The sequence below is a fragment of the Strongylocentrotus purpuratus genome, unplaced genomic scaffold (genome assembly GCF_000002235.5).
Source record: "Strongylocentrotus purpuratus isolate Spur 01 unplaced genomic scaffold, Spur_5.0 spur5_contig_818, whole genome shotgun sequence".
Classification (NCBI taxonomy): domain Eukaryota; kingdom Metazoa; phylum Echinodermata; class Echinoidea; order Camarodonta; family Strongylocentrotidae; genus Strongylocentrotus; species Strongylocentrotus purpuratus.
This window is the reverse complement of record NW_022145522.1, coordinates 203,269-223,314: the sequence shown is the minus strand read 5'-3', so window position 1 is coordinate 223,314 and position 20,046 is coordinate 203,269. Positions and strand designations below refer to the sequence as shown.

The following is a 20,046-nucleotide window of genomic DNA, read 5'->3' as shown; positions in this document are numbered from 1 at the left end:
CTCAAATCCTTCTTTCAATCTTATATAGTTCATTGTATCATCACCAACCTTTCTTTATTTAATTTACCCCCCCCCCCCAAAAAAAAAAAAAAAAAACAGAAAGAAGAAATACAACTACTGGATTGTACCTCACTATTTATGCCACCTTTTCCATTTCTAATACCACTTTTCTACTAATGCTTCAATATGAGAATAATTTTCACCAAAACCATTTCCTTTATCACTATCAAACATTCTTCATACATTACATGGTAAACAAACTATACAAAAAATACCACTGCGGCAAAATAAAAAACATTTTATTGGCAAGTACGGACGGAAAAAAATTGGCTGAGTGCAATAAAGCCCGCTGGGTTCTTACTCATCTTTATGTTAAAAGATAAAGAAACGTTAAGCACACTACACTCATGCCACTTTATCGTGCAACAGGCAATTTGGGGGGGGGGGGGATTTCCCTTGTAAGGTGTGATCAAGGCTATGAACCACACACAGAAGAATAACAAAATGTCTTCCATTTCTCCAATATGACTGTTATGCCATTCTGTTTTCATACAAAGAATACAATTACAGTCAAACCTGTCTATAGCGACCGCCCAAGGGAAACACAAAAAGTGGCCTTTGCAGACAGGTGGTCTTTGTAGACAGGTGGTCTTTGTAGACAGGTTCCTTTAGTACATGATTCAATGAGAAACCATTTTCAAGGGAAACAACAAATGTGGCCTTTGAGTTTGTAGACAGGTAGTCTTTGTAGACAGGTGGTCACTAAAGCAGATTTGACTGTACTTATCCCATGATATCCACAGAGCTGATCCTGACACCTATAGGCTCTTACGGCACCATACAGTCAGTAGCACTAACATCATCAGCAATGAATGACTATGAATGCTCCTTTTGATCATCTTCTTCCATCTCTTGCTCTCCATCTTCTCCTTGTTTCTTCTGTCTCTCTACCTCAGCATCCAATAAACCCTTCTCTGCGTACGTCTTGGTCATCTCAAGGCGTAGTTTGTTGAGGATCTTGCGGTTTGGTCGGGCTCGGGGTGTGTCGTGAGTCAGCTCTGTCACGCTCTGTTCAGCTTCCTATAAAAACCAAGACAAGAGATTAAAGAGAAGGTTGAGTTCTGGGAAGAGGTGAAAAATAATTTGTAAACGTTATCATTGTTATTATACAAGTGTCAAAGAACATCAGATAACAAAATTCCCTAAAAAGCTACCTGGCTGCCACCGTCATGTGCTGGCGATTGGCAACCACATCTGTACATCTTCTGTTGTCTTTCTCCATTTGATTCTATCCTGTGCTAATCTTTTGGCTTCTGAATATGTGAGATCTGTCCATTATTTGATGTTATCAAACCACTGCTTTCTCTGTCTGCCTCTTTTTCTTTTTCCTTCTACTTGGCTTTCTATTGTTTGTGCTGCTAAGGGGCTCCCTGAAAAGCATGGCTCTTCAAATGCCTTAATATTCTAAATATGGCATGTAACAGCATAAAAATCCAGACAGATTTTTATGCCACATGTTCATGCATATTTCTGTGTACAGTGCTTATAGCTTTACCAAGACTGGGCCTAATTTCTTATCATTTTTGATGATTCCAGAACCTTGCAGTACACACAAATACTGATATGCTAGATGACCATCAAGAAAACAGTTTGAGAACCCCTGGAGTAAGCTGATGGATGAGATTGAATACTCGATCAAAAGAAACAATTTCTTGCGTATGTGTGTGGGGGGGGGGGGGGGTATAATAATTGCTTTTTGTCATTGTCTGTTTTCAAAGATATCAAACAGATATATTTGGTGGTGGTGGTTAATTTTTTTACCTGACTGCTAAGAAAGCATAAATGCTTGTAAGTAAGCAACCAGACAGCCAACGGCTTTAAGTCTTCTCCGAGGGACCTGGAATGAGGATTAATGCCTTACCAAAGGGCACTAGCGCATCGACTTGGTTTCGAACCCGGGTCATCGGATTACGAGACCACTGCTCTACCGACTGAGCTATCGCGCCTCCGCCACATCATTCTTACCTTTTTCTCTCTGTTTATTTCACTAGATCCCTTGCCATACATCTTGATAATGGCTCCCCAGCTCCTCAGCTCTGGATGAAGTTGCTACAAAAATGGACAAAATTAACAGTTACATGAAAACAACATGAACTGAACTATTGTACATCGTGTAGCAAGCACAGATCTCATTGACCAAATGAAAAAGAAGCCCACAATCACTCTAATTGAACCAATAGAAAATGCTTGTAACATAAGGATAAATGGCCTCTTAGAGGTTTAATGCAACAATCTTGGGGTAGGGGCTAGCTAGCAAAAAATATAGAAAACATTTTACGCTTCACAGTTAATAATGTAAGTCTTCTTTAATTGCTCTGTCAATCATTAAATTAATATCAATTTAAAAAAAACATAATAAAGAGGCAGATTTCTCATACAACAAACTCAACAGTTCCACAGTTTTTCAATCATTTTATTTTTCCTCGCAGGTCATGCAATTCAACCATTTTTCAATTTCACCAAAGAGTTCCACCAGCAGGAAGAGAAGACATGAAGATATATCTATACAATAAAAATGTCTATCAACCTTTTGTACAGTTGATACCATTTCTTTTCCTCCTTGTACCATGCAAGAGTGGCCTAATAACCCAGTCATTTCATGTTAAACTTACATCAAGCTAATCAAAGTTATACATGAACTAATAAATACTATTTCAGATGATAGAGACCATTTGAATTGATGAATTAACTTACTTTTAAAAGCTTCTGAGCTCCTTGCTGTTTCCCATTAGCTTTGTTCTTGCACATGCCCTAGAGTGAGAAATTGTTAGAGGTTAAAACACTTTGTAGAAGACAGATGGTAAATAATTGTCCTTTTTTTCTATTTGTGTATGCTTGGAAGTAGAACACAGCCAATGAAATCCATGGAATGGAATGTCTGCAATTTTTTAGAAATAACATTATTAGTGACAATTAGGGGGTTTAATCCATCACTGATATATTTCTTGTTTAGTAATAAGCAAAATTATTCAGAATTCATTTTAACAGCAAGCAATATTTCTAATGTAGTTTTCCATGAAATTATTGTTTTAGTCCTGAGATTTTTCCTGAGTTAAACATTTTCAGCAGTTGAGGCCATCTTCCACAATTTCCCCTCATACAAAATGTAACAGAAATATGGAAATAAACTATAACAATAAGAATAACAAGACTAGATGAGCACACATTTTATACTCACCGTTACTGTATGAGGACCTAGAGTCAATGTGTACTCGCTCCGTTGATGGTTCTTTAGCTTAATGTTCATACTGAACTTTGTGTCTGCCATACCATGACTCCTACAGATTACAAAATTAGAGGAAAAAAATATGAAAACTCCACTTTTACAAAAAGTATACTAAGCTTTCATTTTGATTATCAGTGCAATTGCATTACCAATGGTCTTTTGATGTTTGAGCCATCTATGTGCAAGAAAGGGAATATCTTTGTGTGTTTGTTTGTTTTTCACATGGGAGCGAGTATATTACCTACCCCTACAATGATTAAATCAATTAGTGGGAACATAATGTACATGTACACTGGCAAAACCACTTTGTATTTTCAATGACTATTTTCAATGACTGTTTGTACTGCCTGGCAAACGGATAAAAGGTCTAAATGATAGAGAAAACACTTTGGATAAAAAGTAAAAGCTCAAGTAAAAGCTAAAAGTACAAATATAAATATATTGAATAGTGAAACATCAAAATAATTAAATAATTGGCTATTCAATTTAATAATTTAACATTGTAAGTTGAAAGTCATACCTTTGTATATGTTCTTGAAGGACCTGCCATGGAGTGAGTTGTCCTGCCTTCATACATAGATCATAGATTCTGATGTCATCAATGGATACATGGTCAAAGTACTGAGGAAGATGCAAAGAACAAACAATCATCATTGACTGGTTCCCCTTACGGTATTTCCACATAGACCATGACACAACTTTGGTTTATTGTAGATTTAAGTAACTAGGAAAATATGATTTGTAACACATTCATCAAATGAACAAAACTTAAAGAGTACAAGGCAAGTACAAGATGAATAATAGACATGTCCCACACATAAAAAGTTTACAAGAATATCAAATAGAAATTGATATCAGCTATAATTACAATAATGTTTGCATGCATAAATGTTTTAAATCATTAAATTATATAAACCAATGACGTTGTATTTATAATTACCTCTGTATCGGATGGCGCTTTTGATTTAAAGTCTGAGATGAGTTCTGGCACTAGGATATCTAAAGTTTTCTTTGCTAAAGTAAGAAAGAACAAAAAACACAAAAGTATCAGTTATACAGGAAAAGCATGATAAAAAACCAGTCTTGCTTTCTATACAAACTCAACATTTTTTAGAAGAGATATGTCATAACATTCCGACACATTGAAATTCCTGTACAAACAGCATCTCGTTTACACAAAAAATCTACATATTGGCATTAATATTGGGTTACAAAGAAAAGCAAATGCAAAGATTAGTCATATGTTCTAACAAATTAAAAAAAACTTGTAGTAAAGATGGATGGGATGTACATGCATCCTAAAGGAGGAATCACATGCTCAGAGACAACCTGGAAGGGAAGATGGATGGTAAACTGTAGGATAGAGAAAGACTAAGAATTGGGATGTGGTCAGACCTGATATGTGACAGATCGACAGAGAAACGAAAGAGAAAGAACTAAAGATGACTCTGAGAGAGGGAAAGAGAGAGAGGGAGCGAGAGAGGGAGGGAGAGAGAGAGAGAGAGAGGGGAAGAAAGAGAAAGTGAGAGAGAGATAGAGAGAAAAGGAAAGAAAGAGAGAGAGAGAGGGGGGAGGGGGACAGAGAGACAGACAGAGAAAGAGAGAAGAGATAGAGAGAGAGAGAGAGGAAGACAAAGACAGAGGGAGGGAGAGATAGATATAGAGAGAGAGAGAGAGAGAGAGAGTGTGTGTGTATACAGGATACTGACCTGCTTCAGCTTTTGCTAATCTCTTACTAGTAGCTTCACCTCGACCATACTTCATACCCTTGATCTCTACCAGAGCTTCAAATGGAGCACTTGCATTTCCTGAACAAGGACAACAGCAACAAAGGTAAATAATGGGAATGCAGTCATTCGCTTCACTTAGTAAAAATCTCTTTCCTTACTGTTAATGTATTTGGATGATAACAAATATATGAATGTGTATTTTATCTGCAAGTAATATAAAATTGTCCAGGTTTCATTGTCTATCACTATCAAATAAAAAAAATGTGAGTTCATAAAGCACTTTCCATATTTCACAAATAATTTCAGTCTGCTTCATAATCATTATTAGAATCAAGAAGTCTACAACAATAAAAAAATATGGTACATTTGTTTAATGGATTTCAAGGAAACTGCTATCACAACTACAGAAACATCCATTTATGTACTTGGTAATCTATCCAAGCTTCAATCAATACTCGATCTTCTACTGATCTAATCATCTTTGTGTCAATATGGCCTTGAATGTAACTATTAATCCTAACATCATATTGCCTATTGCTTATTTACCCTAGTAGCTTTCTAACATTCTGCAAAATAGCTATTAGTAAGACCTGTATACGAATCCGTCAGTTAATCTTTCTATTAATCTATATATGTATCGACACATCGATTAACATGGCATATATACAATGAAGCTCTTTACTACTTTACTCTCTCATAACGGTGGATAGAAAGAAAAGAAGACTCACTGCTCTCTCCAAAGACATACTGTGGCTGTGTTCTCATGACTCTCTGTGCATACTCATGCAGTATACACACTGGGGTCTTGTCCTGTGCATTGATTACAAATTCTACAAAAAAGAGATAAGAGGATAAAGAATGAAAGCAATTACATTTGAAATCATTATATAAGTAATATTATATGTAATGAATATTAACTGATGTATAAAATATAACTTTCCAGACCCACAATAGCAACTCACAGCTTTCACCATTTTAATGATGGGGAATAGGGGAGTTATGGAAACAGATGTTGTTTTAAATCTCTCTTTCTCTGTTTCTTCCTCCCCAACTTTCCTCCCATCTTCCTCTTTCCTCCCCTTCTTCCTTTTCTCCCTTCTCCTCCTCCTCCTCCTTTCCCCTCTCTGTGTGCGTGTTTGTTCGTTTGCTCTGTCTCTTCTATCTCTCTTTCTCTCTCTCTCTCTCCTTTTCTCCCCTCTCTCTCTCTCTCTCCCTCTCTCTCTCTTTCTTATTATTCTCAGCTACAAGGATGCATCACTGGACTCACCTCTTCCTTTATTTCCTGGAATCTGACATCGTAGAACCTTAGGACCTCCAGGCTAAGCCATCAAAGACAAAGAGAACAATAATCAACCATACAGTAAAACTACTCTCTAAGCTTATCATTATAATCTAGTCTACAAGTTACAAGAAAGGATTAAAGAGATATGCATTGTACAGTCAACAATGCATCAATAAAAGTGTAATTGAATAACACAAAATCTCACATCCGCCCACCCACAAACTGACCTACTTATCTCACATAAGATTTCTTACATAAATGTTCAAACAAACAAAGTAATATAGTACATTTAAAAATTAAAGACAAGGAAGAAGGAAAGGAGATGGAGGTATAGATAGGCATCAGAAAGCTTAAACAGAGTAGAGATATAATTATCAAACTTACAAATTGAGGTCTATCTTTATGTTTTACTGCCTTGGTATATTTCCTTCTTGCTGCCCATGAGCTGCGGAAAAGAAATTAATGAGGAAAATATTAATGAAACTTTGCTTTATGAAACAAACAATTCTTGTTTTTTAAAGTATACATCCTCATTATTTCAGATACAAAATTGATGTACCGGTACACAAAACAGTGGAAATGGTTTGAATATGATTTCTTAGAGAATCATAAATGAATTCTCTCATAGTTATATATTACAGTATACTGCAAATACATTCACCAAATGCACCAAGTATGAAAGCTTATTATGTTTATTTCCTACACTGCCCTGCCAATTAAAACTGCAAAGGGACTTTTTCTATGTTAGTGCTATACACAGTACAAGCAATGTTCTAATTATGATTCATATTATCCTAAAAACTAATGCGGTTCAATACTATTTAAGCAAGATTTACTTAGACTTTTAAAATGCAAGTTGTTTACAATGCACTGTTGAGAATGAAATGCCAGTTGTATACAATTTTACAATACATACCATATTTTAAATACTGACTTTTTAACCATAGATACATATATATGTAAACACTAAACAGTAACAAATGAAATATTATTTACTCACTTGAATCTCTTGATTGCAATTTTCTCAAACTGGAATAATCTTGATAAGTACTCTTGAAGGTCCTTTCCATCTGTACAGCAAGTAAATTAAAGATAGAGAAGGGGCAGAGAAAATAGAAATCATGATGCTTGTGAATGTTATATGTGTTGTATGTCTTAAAAGGGTGATCCCATATTTGCTCCACACATTACCTCATCAAACATAAATGGTTAAGAGGAAGACAATTTGAGAATATAATGCATTAAATCTCTGATCATGGCAGTTGCTCTAATCAATTTCATGATAAGTTTTTAACCATAAAAGTATTCAAAAAGAAGATACATCTGTACCAAAAATCTTAATCCCTACCTGTATACAACAGTAATATATTTCAAGAGTTTTAATTTGTTTGACATGTCTAACAACAATTACTCTGCCCTCAAACTCAGTCGTGCCTACTAGACACTATAATGTGAATGAGAATCTACAAGGTATGGAATAGACCTGGGCATGAACAGCCTGCCACAGTCTAAGTCCAGCTTAAGTTGATCTTAGTCTTTGTGAAACACTCCCCTAGTAGAGTAAACAATATAGATTGTTAAGAGCCAGATGGGTGTCACCTTCATTACAAAGTAACCATAATTCTAGCACTCAACAGGCAATGAACAAGTGCTAAGTCTAACAAAAACAAAAAATAGCAACAACACAACAGTAATGCAGTCAAACCTACCTACAGAATCATCTTCACATATATGAACACGGTTCTTCTTCTTGCCGTTTGACCCCTCTCCTTTGACCTCTGACCCCTGATCCTTCATGTCTACATCAGGCTTTGATTGGTCGTCTGCTCCTCCAGCAGCAGGGGACGGTTGGTCAGGTAGATTTCCATTTGGGAGATCTGCACGATGCACAAGAAAGGATACAAGACAAACATCAGGGTCCCGTTTCACAAAACTTGTCATCAGTGACAAATGACAGCTTTTGTTATAAGCTACGGAAATCCTTGCTTCTGATTGGTTATCAGCAGATTTGTCACTGATATTTGTCATTTGTCATTGAAAAAAGGCTTTGTGAAACACCCCCCTGGAGACGATTGTAATGAGAACATCTTGATGAGCTATATATTTAAAAAAAGGTAGCTACATAGCCTATAGCTATATCAAACTGATATAGCCTATAGCTCATATAGCCTACCATAACTACACCCAACCCAAGCCTGATAGAAACATACCTGGATAAATCAACTCAACTCAATCCAAGTCAGAGGTGTATAAATATAGTAGAAGGAAAAAAAAATCCTAGCACGATTAAAGCTTGGAACGAACTACATCTTTCAATAGTTTCCCAAATAGGATGCAACTACAGCTCTACTCTAGCAGTAGAATTTCCCATGATTCTGTCCTACGCAAAAGATGATGATGCCATACTAAACTCAACTCCCCTGAAGTTCACCCTCCATCACCACCTCTTGCAGTCAAAATTCCATGAGGACTTCTGTGGGAGGATCATCTACCAAGTACATGTACGAAGTAAAAAGTTGCAGGAGAATTCTTTTATTGTGGAATGCCACATATAATAATAATAGTTTGTTCTTATATACCGGTAGCGCATTTCAGGGCAGCAGGCCCTCTCAAAGTACTTAACAGATATATATTATTACCCCAGAAATCGGATATAGGCTTACCCGCACACAATGTATGCACATTTGCCACTCCCTGGGGAGCATTCCGACCCAATAAATAGATCTCTTTGAAATGATTCATCATGTTACCTTGAGTATGACAAGTATCTGGAGGTTCTGTCTTCATGTCAGTTTCCTTGGCTTCTGGTTCCAGCTGTGCCTCCTTCTCCTTCTCAAGGGCTCGGCTGTAATGCATACAGGGTATGGCAGCCACTGGAACACGATGCCTCTGTAGATACAAAAACATCAAATCAATGTAGCCGCTTCTTGATGTAACATACATCTTCTTTACACACAAGTCAGTTGAATAGAGTGTCAGAGAAGAAAGAAGAACAATTCTCGCTACCCTAAATAGGTACGAAAATCTCGAAATTCGCGAGACGAGGTAATTTTCACTCTCTCGGGTCGTCACTACAACTTCCGGTATAGAGTCCCATCCCGCTGGCGCTAGCGCCTGTGTTCGCTGTGCAGAGTTTTCACGCACGCTAAAATCAGGGTTCTTACGCTTGGAATCATGAGCCCAGCACTGTGCAGCCTCACAAAAGAAAACCATCGTCACTGATGTCAAAAGACGCAAAAAACAACGAATGAAATGTTCAAATAAACGTTGAAATATTTGCGAAAAAAAAACAAGACCGAGCAGACGACATATTCGGTGCATACACGTTGTGTTTTACGTTTGCGCTATCGCGCCTAGTAATATAGCGCCTGCACAGGAAGCTGTAATGTCGAAAAGCTATCCCATAATGCAATGCGCATTTTCAGGATTTTCCCCGGATCTCGGCAGAATCGCTATTTGGGGTAGCGAGAATTGATCTGGGACCCATTTCACAAAGCCTTTTTTCAATGACAAATGAAAAAAATCAGTGACAAATCTGTTGATAACCAATCAGAAGCAAGGATTTCTGTAGCTTATAACAAAAACTGTCATTTGTCATTGATGACAAGATTTGTGAAACAGCCCCCTGGAGTTGGCTGAGATGGGGAATGGTATCAAAAAGTCCCCACACCCGATACTCCATGATTGTAAGACACATGATATGGTGAAGGTTGCTCTGCAGTAAATTTCTTAAATCAGTTATATTTCTGACTTTTAACCGGTGATCCAAAACTATACGTAATTCTAGCCTTACAACTAAAAGTAAAACTAAACTCAAACCCACACAAAGTGCAAATCTGGAGAGGAACAGAGTACAGTAATGGAAAATCTTTCAGTCTGCCCCATTTTTCTACATTCCTGCACTCTTGAAGATCTGAGTGAGTTCATCCTCAAGGCTAGATCCTGCGTCCCGAGTGTTAATTAGTGATCTAAGAAAAAGCACCTACCGGTAAAACCCTATCGCCATCTTAACCAACACCCTATGCCTTTGAAAAATTTATATCTGAAGCAAATATTGCTGGAGAAAATCATGTTTGCAGCCAGAATGGTGTTAAGTCACATACTATCAGGACAGAGCTAATGCCCTTCAGGCTCTGAACAGACAATATATCAATGTCAGACCACCTCAACGTATTGGATACATTTTGTTATATTGTTATTTATTCCCTATAACCTCCAACCTATGTTATCTCATACTTAGTGTTCAACAGGTGAAAGCTACATCGAGGGGTCAGTGACACAAAGACGTAACTCCATTTTTAGAAAAAGTGGTTTTTGTGTCACTGAGCACTTGGGCCTTAAGGAGTTAAGTCTGTGTTTCACTAGCTATTGACTTCAATGGGGTGTTGGGCAGTGAAAAAAATACACGGGGGCTCGGGCAAATTAGCCCCCGAAAGTCATAAAACAGCCAAAAAGAAATTGCATAGAGTTCAATGCAAAACAAATTCATGCAAGCAAGCTTGAAAAGTAGCCCCCGAAATTGTTAAAGTATTTTTTCCCTGGTGTTGGGTGGAGTAAAGTCTTTGTGTTTCCTGAAAAGCCAACATTTTTCTGAACTCTTTGATATCAAATATTCCTTTTGGCAATATATGGAGTTACGTCTTTGTGCCACTGAACCCTTGACATGTATGCTGTCCTAGGCTTACCCTAGCACTGCCAGACCCTAGGAGGTAGGGTCTGGACCAGGAACACACCCTTGATGACCGGTGAAGGTAGAGAGGCATCCCGCATTGATGACTGATACGTATCCAACCATCAGGTAGACCTTCTAAGGGCTCTTGACCATGTCCTCCAAAGAGAGAGAAAATAGGTATAAAAGTGGTACTGTGGCATAATCTTTACAAAATGCTGAATACAGATGAAACCTAAGATAACATACGTGCCATTTAAAGTGCACTAGATTCATCTTCCTGTGTTGTAGACTCGCAGTTAAATGCAATTATGTATATAGACTCCTGGTATGAGCCATGGAATACATTCCCAAATATAGGGAAATGATAACACCCAGCTAAATAAATCAAAAGCAATTCATTCACACCAAAGGATGATTTTTTTTTTTTTTTTGGGGGGGGGGGGGGGGAGGGGGGAGGGGGGAGGGGTCAATTTTTTTTATTTCTTTTGCTATTTTTTTTTTACAATAAGCAAACCTGAACATGTATTCCTTGAAAAATTGAGCTCTTCTTATGTAAGTGCTTAAAATATTGAGTAACACAACTTGTTCCTACAGCTCTGATGGAATTAAATTTCTATTACTCACTCTTGAGTACTGTTTTCTCCTTGACACCAATAAGGCCTTCTGGAAGTGCACCTTGAGTGAGGACCTTTCTCCATGCCTCTCCTGCCTTCTTCCGTCCCCCTTTCCCCTGCCGTGGGCCATCACCTTTACTCTGTTTGTACTGCTCAGGTAGGCCTTCATCCAGGAGAGCATCAAGGTCACCTTCACTGTCAGAATCCCACTCCTCCTCCATCATCTCCTCATCATCGTCCCCTTCCTCTTCCAAGTCATCCCCTTCCCCATCAAGGCTACCATCCGCAATGCTTCCTCCTGCATCACCGATGTCAGTAGTCCTAGGTTTGTTTCTATGTGGTAAACCACTGAGTTTGTTCGATTGGATGTAATCACCACTAGCATGTTGTCCTGTGGAATGGTTCAGTTCTATGTCACCTTCATCATCAATGTCATTGGCATCCTCATCATCGCCGTCTTCATCAATCACTATCATTTCATCATCACTTCCTACTTCATCTTTCCATCCTCCGTCATCCTCCTCCGGAAACACTTCAACATCCTCTTCCTCTTCTTTCCCTCTCTCCACTTCTCTGCACCCTTCTTCTGTATCCTCCATCATACACAAGTCATTGGCTTCACCAACCCTCCCAATCTCTTGATACGATGATCTTACGCTATCCAGTCTACGGAAATGGTGATCGTCGTCGTCACTCAAGTTTATATCCAATCCGAGCAAGGCTGCTGCGCTATCTGGCTTGGCTTCTTTCAAGCTTGACTCGATGTCTCTGATTACATCGGGAAAGGCTTCAGCAATATCCCAAGCATCATGATCATAGGCGATGTTTGATGGAGTGATGTCGACCGGCTGGCAGAGTCGCTTGGTAGGTGGGGATTCATCTAAAGCTTCCATTGGGGGATAGAGGAAAGGTTCTACTTCACCTCATCTGCAACCAAAGATGATTTGTTAGGATCATGCAATGGCAAACAAATTCTCTGCAAATGTTAAAAGGGAAAACAGACAAATCAGTAACAAGCTCACTCATGATTAGCAATGACAATCAACGTGCACAGGGAAATGTGTACACAATACCGAGATATTCAAAATGAAGAAGTCACAGACCTAGTTAACTTTCTTCTTCCTTGAAATGAATGAAAATCATGAAACACTCAGCCAAAATGAGCACTCGGATATTCATTTCAATGATTCACAGCAATTTATCCCTTCAAGGCTCATTAACTGATCCTAAGAATTAACTAAACTAACACTCATGTCATTTACAATTTAAGTAATTAGTACAGTTGGATGCAACATCAAAGCATGGTACCTGTCAATGGTAAGCCAAAGGATATATGCTCAAGTTGAAAAAGCCCCCGGTACTCTGTATACTAGACAAACTTACACTCTACTGCCTAAAAGGGCAATCCAACCTTGATAGTAAACTAATCTAAAAGAAAGCAGTCAAGTAGGCAGATGAAAGTTTGAATGAACTCTGACAACAACAAGAAAAGTAATCAATTTTCTAAAGTTGTAATTGCTAAACATATGGGCATTTCAAATTGGCTGAATCTGTAATGACACTATACCAAAGTGCCTGACAACCTTCCCATCCTTTCCAACACACAAAATGACTAAAATCTAAAATGTCAAATTTTGCAAAATCTAGGACTCGAGAGTGTTTTTCCTTTTTGAGAACCTTTTATAATATGCTACCCACAATCAATTTTGATAAGTGCCCCAATGGGAGAAGACGCTTAGGAGGAAACATAAATTTATGGTATATCTTGTACACGACAAACAGAAGAGTTATCAGTGAAACAGGTAATACGTCACAATCCAGTGACCAAATTGTGGATTCGAGATTTACATAGCTTTAGTGATCTCATATTTCAAACACTTAAATATAACTTTCTCATTGTTGGTCCAACTTATTTCAAACTTTACCTTTTCTGTTTCTCTTATGTTTCAGTTTTCATACAAAAGAAATTATTACCGGGTACAAAATGTGGAGGATTATATTAGGCGGATATGTTACCAGCAAAAACAGCATGGCAATGTACAACCCCATGCTCGTCTTGTGATAACATGCTCTGCCTCATGGCATCCACCTAACCATGTCATCAATTAAGTGATCTTAGACACACATGCACAGAGAAAAGAAAGGATAATGTATACAAATAATACTACTTGTTAGCTTTTATTTGACATATATGAACAACATGATCTGTGATAGCTTTGATGCTTGCAAGAATGTCCTTTGTTACAGAGATTTAACTTGGAAGGCATTTGCACATGTTCATCGTATCTCATTGTTTAATTTGTATATCAAAAAATAAAATAAACATGCAGTCATATATATGTACCCTACCCCCTCACCTCCTCCTAACAACTGTAGAAGCAATCATCCAAAATAATTCAGAATGAAATAAAAAATCATAATAATCATTGGCATGCTATGTCCTCTCCAATTCATGAATTTGATGTGTGACGGACGAAGACGAAGCAAACGCGTTGTTAACATTGGGATGCTTACTCAGCTATACTGTAGTTAACCCTAGTAAAGACAAGGCACACTGAAACACACCCAGGAGGTAAGATCAGACCTTGTCTAGACCAGTGAGAAATCAGTACAGTCAAGTTACATTCATCATCATCATCACATAGAGGAGCCAGGTCAGTTTAGGGTGGGAATAATGAAGGAAATACTCCTTGTCCAGCCCATCATGAGATGCTGACATGAAAAAGCTGATACTTCTGCCAATGAGGAATTGTGCCAGGTAAGTATTACGGTAGGTCTAGTCTAAATGTACAATGTATCTTAAAATAAGTGTTTCATATGGTTGTACATTGAATGACACATTCTCTAGTCTATATCTTACACTGATCAAAATTTGAACACCAACATTAATTAGACCAAACACTCTATCTAAACCTAACCTTAAACCAAATTGCACCCTAACCATAACAACAATGATTAACCTCAGTTACCTCACAGCATTCTGAAATAAAGGCCCAACCGCTTAAGGTCGGGGCAACTGTAGCCAGAGAGTATGTCAGAGCACCGTTTTACTGTCATACATGTATATAAGGCACCTCTGAGTTTTACCTCCACAGAAACTCCATAGAACAGGGCATAGATCACCAGAACTGAAATAAACCCAACTGTCAAATCAAAGGGCTTATTTTACAGGTTTAATAAAGAAAAGAATCAAGAAATACAAGTGATTCAAATGTGTAGACTGGAAAGTTACAAATAATTTTTTTAAAATCTTAATTATTGTTTCATGTAGGAGATTTAAATGACAGCAGTTTCATATTTTGATTTTTGCTAAACATATTTTCCTACATACACTTCAGATGGTCTACTTCTTTTTTTCTTTTCTTTTTTGCCAAGATTGAAATATCTAGTCAACCTGGCCTTGCACTTTGATAAAGCATCAACGTGGAAGTCAAAATTTCACTTATCTTTGCAAAAGTGCTGCATTAATAAAATAGTATAGCTTCCTGGGTGAGCTGCCAAAGGGATTACCCAACCAAGTGCCTAAATTTAAAGAAAATTCAAATTAGATCTAGAATCTAAGTCTAAAAGTGAAAAGGGTGTTAATTTGTTCACACAAGTCAAAGTCAGAAATAAAACTACACAGACCTGAACTAATAAAATGTCATGCATCACAACACACATCGATGAGCAAGGTCTGGCACATGCTCATCAACAAGAACAAAGACATGGGTCAAACTAGCGACGAATTAAACTATAAAAAAAAGAAGTAAAAAAGGTTTTTCGCGTTTTCATGAAATAGGAAACCATTTGTTTAGCACAGTAGCACTTCATTTCGTCATCCTACTCTAGATTTTAATAATCATTTAAAGTCCACTCCAAATTTTATTAAGTTAAACCGAAAATGGAAATTCTTTTTGCCCAATTGATTGTGAGCCCGGCAGCCACTGAGCAGTGCCAGATCGACGTTGCTCTATCCCTTATTGTTGAACGCCAAACAAGGTAGCAGCAACTCCCGTCTTTTACGTCTTTTGGTATGACGCGGCCGGGGTTCGATCCCACAACCTTTATATGAGAAAGGTGTGTGCGTGCAGACGAGCGAGTGGTTTTCAATAACAATATCTTGATAGTCAAGATTTCTCATGTAAATCAAGCTGTAGTGTAGGCCTACTGTATATGGAGTGTCGTGTTAGAATTGAGATCAAATTCAGACCGAGGTAAGCTAAGCGAGGTCTACAACTTCAGTCTCACAGTCTCTCAGACTAGATAGATCCGCCAGGTGATCAGGGTCTGTGAATTAATTAAACACCATGCTGATGGCGAGCCTTCATAACTTAGTCTATATGCATCTTCTGTAAATGAAATGAGTAAATCTGAATTAGTTAATATCAATAACATCATTCACTCACTCATGTCTCACTCTCTCACTCACTTCTCAGTCTCTCATGACAATGTCATGGAATCACTTTTTTGTGTGTGTGAGAACACGCTCACACAAATATATGGACAATTATCTAATCTGGGTGATATAAATATTCATATAATATAAGTTTAAAGATTTGAAATTGACAAAATAACCGTAATTTTACCAAATATTTCAGCTGATCCCCCGCCAAGCCCTCTCGAAATAAATCCTGGGTACGTACGTCCGTCCCAGATATGAGAAATCGAGCATAACTTGTCATTGCCGATAGATGGCAGTATTTAAAATGGCGTTTTCCATTCGCAAAAATGTGATCTCGTCGATTTATCAATATCATAAATTACTTGGTTTACGTGGCCTGAAGAACACACATGAATACTGGACCTGTCTTCCAATTCAAAATCATCAACTTGTAAGTATTAAATTTGTTTGATATGACAAAGGTTACCCCTTTTAACAGAAAAATAGAGCCGCCAGGTCTGTAGTGAGGCAGGTCCCATGCGTTCACATTTGTGTTAGTAGTCCAGTGATCGGACAGGATCAGGAATTAATTGGAAATCGAATAATTGAATTGGAATATCTGTAATCATCCACTCACATGGCCAAGGTAGCCTTACGGGCTCGGTGATTTATGAAATAAGATATTGATATCACCAAACCTTACTTGGTATGCAATTGCCTGTGCTGTGTGGAGCTGGAGAGCCATGTAAAAAACAAAAAACAAATAAAAAATGTGAAAATAGGGTCGTTAATTTTTCATTGGATTTGAAATTGAACAGCTGGTCCGAGAATAAGGATCGTCTTTGTAAACGCGGACAGATGCGTCCGCAAAAATAAGGATTCTCTGCAGTTTCGCAGACGTGTCAAATTTCTGATCTGTGCAAAGGCAATTAGAAAAACAGATTCCACAATGAGTTTCTTGATGCATTTCACTTTGACTTTGTACAGAGACTTTCACATTATGAGCGATAAATCCTTGGAAAGACGGACAACCTATAATAGTAGTTAGTGAACTGGGGTTATTTCATTATGCAGAATCCGTTTTTCGCCTAGCCAGCGCGCAGTTCAGGAACCCGAAACCCGCTGAGCGCTGATGAAAAAAAACATTTGCAGACGATCCTTATTTTTTAAGATGCAATTAGTCCGCGTTTATGAGGAAAAAATGCGTACGATCTTCAGCACTCCTACTGTTTAAGGAGGAGTCTTTCTAAATTTTAAAAGGTCACACTCGCACACCTCAACTTGCTCAATTTTAATGAAAGTCACCAAATTTCACACAAAATCTACATTTTAATTTAAAGAGAGATGGAGAGATTTATAAATGACCTTTTTGAAAACTTCCAAATTCAGAAGCTAAAGCGGATTGATGTTGAACTTTTCGTTTTATGCCTGGAATGAAATGAAAATTTAGCAGTTCCATTGATTTATCTACTCAAACTTATGACCACAGGAACTTGTTTATTTTACTGTTCATCATAGTCCAAGCCATGTATTGTTTTGTTTGATGTAGATCAGTACCAGTAGTATCCAGCGTGATGCAAGTTTTAAGACCAATGAGGAGATGTCGTGGGTGAGGAGGATACTTCAAGGAAGTGGACCAAGTGCGGATGTGGATGAAACCTCGCTGGAAGATGAAGTGGTAGCAGTAGAACCAAGATATATGGAGATACTACAAGAGAAACAAACTAACTTCATCTCCAAGTGAGTGCCCTTGGTGTACATTCTCTATGAAGTAGGAATTCATGAGCTTTTAGATGGTGTACAGTACATCTATTTATCTAGATGAGTCTTAAAATGACTAGTAAAGCATCTAGACCTTACTTTCTCTCTCATTCTCTCTCTCTCTCTCTCTCTCTTTGCCTCCCGCTCTCACTAACTTTATTTCATTTGAGGTTTTGTACTCTCACCCTCTTTAAAGCCCATTTTCAATTTAAGGAAAATGTCTTTATCACCAAAGTAGTTTCATCATTGCAAAAAAATCTTGCTTCCAGTACAAACAGATTTTTTTTAAAGTCAGATAAAAATTGAACTATGAATAAGAAACTTACGACTCTTTTAAGGGCCATTCATTGTGCTTTAACTAATTTTCCTTTTATTTCAAGTTTTTTGTAGCTAATCTTAATGCTTTTGTGTCTTTGAAAATGCTCTTCTCTGCTTTATTCTCTATCCTTCCAGACCGGAAACTAGGAGGAGAAACTACTCTCCTCCTCATGATGTTGAAGATAGCCTTGAAGAACTGACCCTTCAGCTAACTACTGAGACAGATCCAGTCAACTGGAAAGAGGTCTCATTCGATGATAATCTTTTCAAATTTCAGGTGGGAAGATTGTCAATATCTTTCATTTTTCACCAAACCAAGCAATTTTAATTTTGTGGCATAGAAGTATGTAGATATTAATTCAAAATGATTTCGTAATTGTCTGTTATGATTATTCATTCAACAATGATACAGAAAACATCAGCTACAAGGCTACAAGGCTGTCAACTAGCAAGTTTGGATGAGTATGTTTTAATTATCATATTTTAGTCTACCTAGTTCATTTAGTAAGGCTTCTTGATAAGTCTACATTTCGTTTATGAGCTTGTTACTTATTGTTAGCTCTTCAATATTTAAAAAAAAATACTACCCATGGGCCCATAAGCATGTCTTATGTTGTAGTCTTACACATTGCTTTAATATCATGTTTGTTTTGTATGTTTCATAAACGCTACAGCTCCTGTCCAAATGCTCCCAGACTTTCCAACACTCTGTCCCTAGCTACCAACTGAGGAAGATGAAGACTGTTGAGGATGTGCTAACCTTCTACCAGACACCGGTGAAGGATACTTCTGTGTACGATGAACTGAGTACCAAGGAGCTCCCGCCAAATCTACGTATACAGTGGGACTACAATGACTCCAAGCTGGAGGTTTATGAAGAATACTTAGAACATATAAAGTTGAAGAAATCAAGAAAGCCTTCTGATTGGCCGTTCAGGCCGTCCCATTGAAGGCTTTATGATAAGAACATTTTGGACTTGATGTGTGGCCAAGCAGAAGTGTGTGGACTTGCACCTACAGTTAGCTGACAACAGACTCCTGCCTTTAGAGTTGTAGTTTGATGTTCAGAACTTCTGTGACTTTATTCATGCCAGAGCTATAGCATGGGGGATACAGATGCTTGACGTGAGCCTCTACATTCAAGCATGCACAGTGCATTGATGAAGTTTATATAGAGCATTGCTGCTGGATGAGATGTGATGATAAACTACATGTATCATGAGCAAATGAAATGTAACTTCTCCTTTGGTTATTTAAATCATTAGGAAAAGAAATGATGAAGATGGATATCAGTATCATTAAAAATAAAATACAAAATACAAAATGAACTTACATGCAAACAGGACCAGGATTGGAAGTATACATCCAAATGTTTTGTGAGCCAAATCTTTTTTAATCATAGGGCACATCATGCAATGATTTTTTTTTTTTTTAATGCTCAAGGACAAAGACTCATTCTAAAATAATTTCAAATTGACATGAATTTAATTCTCTATGAGCACTGGAAAGTCTGAACAACGTGTGAAATACCTTAAGAGCTCTCATATATCTATGACGCGAAAGAAAGTTTCATAACCTATTGTATTGAAACGATGTGAAAGGCCTTGGCTATTCATACATCAAATATTAAAATTTTGTGCACATACAACATTAAGTTGTTTTAGCTTTGTATAAGCAGTGGTTAATAGCTGGTTATAAGGATTGGTTAAAGGCTTAGGGCTTTGTGTGATGTAGATTTTAAAAAGGAACACAGAGAGAGAGAGAGAGAGAGAGAGAGAGAGAGGGGGAGGAGGTAGAAGGTGGAAGAAAGAGAGGAGAGAGAGAGAAAGGGAGAGGGGGAAGGAGAGAGAGAGAGAGAGAGAGAGAGAGGGGGGGGGAGGAGGTAGAAGAGGAAGATAAAAAGAGACGGATAGGAAAAGTATGTTGACCTACCTTTTGTTGGAGTGATGATCAAACTTTTTTTTCTGGTAACATTTGTTCAGGATTTTATTTAGTAGAAAAAATATAGTGTTACAATTCG

General features: G+C 37.6%; 2 protein-coding genes across 2 annotated transcripts; one reads left to right on the top strand and one right to left on the bottom strand.

The window, feature by feature from the left end:
- Positions 1–683: 683 nt before the first annotated feature.
- LOC100890524 (microprocessor complex subunit DGCR8) lies at positions 684–16,222 on the bottom strand. The gene is made up of 16 exons (XM_030980278.1): positions 16,153–16,222; positions 11,595–12,560; positions 10,984–11,126; positions 9,049–9,187; positions 8,008–8,175; positions 7,299–7,368; positions 6,683–6,743; positions 6,284–6,335; positions 5,745–5,846; positions 4,996–5,094; positions 4,227–4,300; positions 3,807–3,907; positions 3,239–3,338; positions 2,755–2,811; positions 2,026–2,109; positions 684–1,080 (listed from the first exon to the last, which is right to left on the bottom strand). Exons 2-16 carry the CDS (start codon positions 12,475–12,477, stop codon positions 877–879), a joined length of 2,337 nt encoding a protein of 778 aa, XP_030836138.1. The 5' UTR covers positions 12,478–12,560; positions 16,153–16,222; the 3' UTR covers positions 684–876.
- Positions 16,223–16,256: 34 nt separating this feature from the next.
- Positions 16,257–19,674, top strand: LOC115922138. The gene is made up of 4 exons (XM_030980270.1): positions 16,257–16,398; positions 17,497–17,687; positions 18,162–18,303; positions 18,701–19,674. Exons 1-4 carry the CDS (start codon positions 16,258–16,260, stop codon positions 18,974–18,976), a joined length of 750 nt encoding a protein of 249 aa, XP_030836130.1. The 5' UTR covers position 16,257; the 3' UTR covers positions 18,977–19,674.
- Positions 19,675–20,046: the final 372 nt, after the last annotated feature.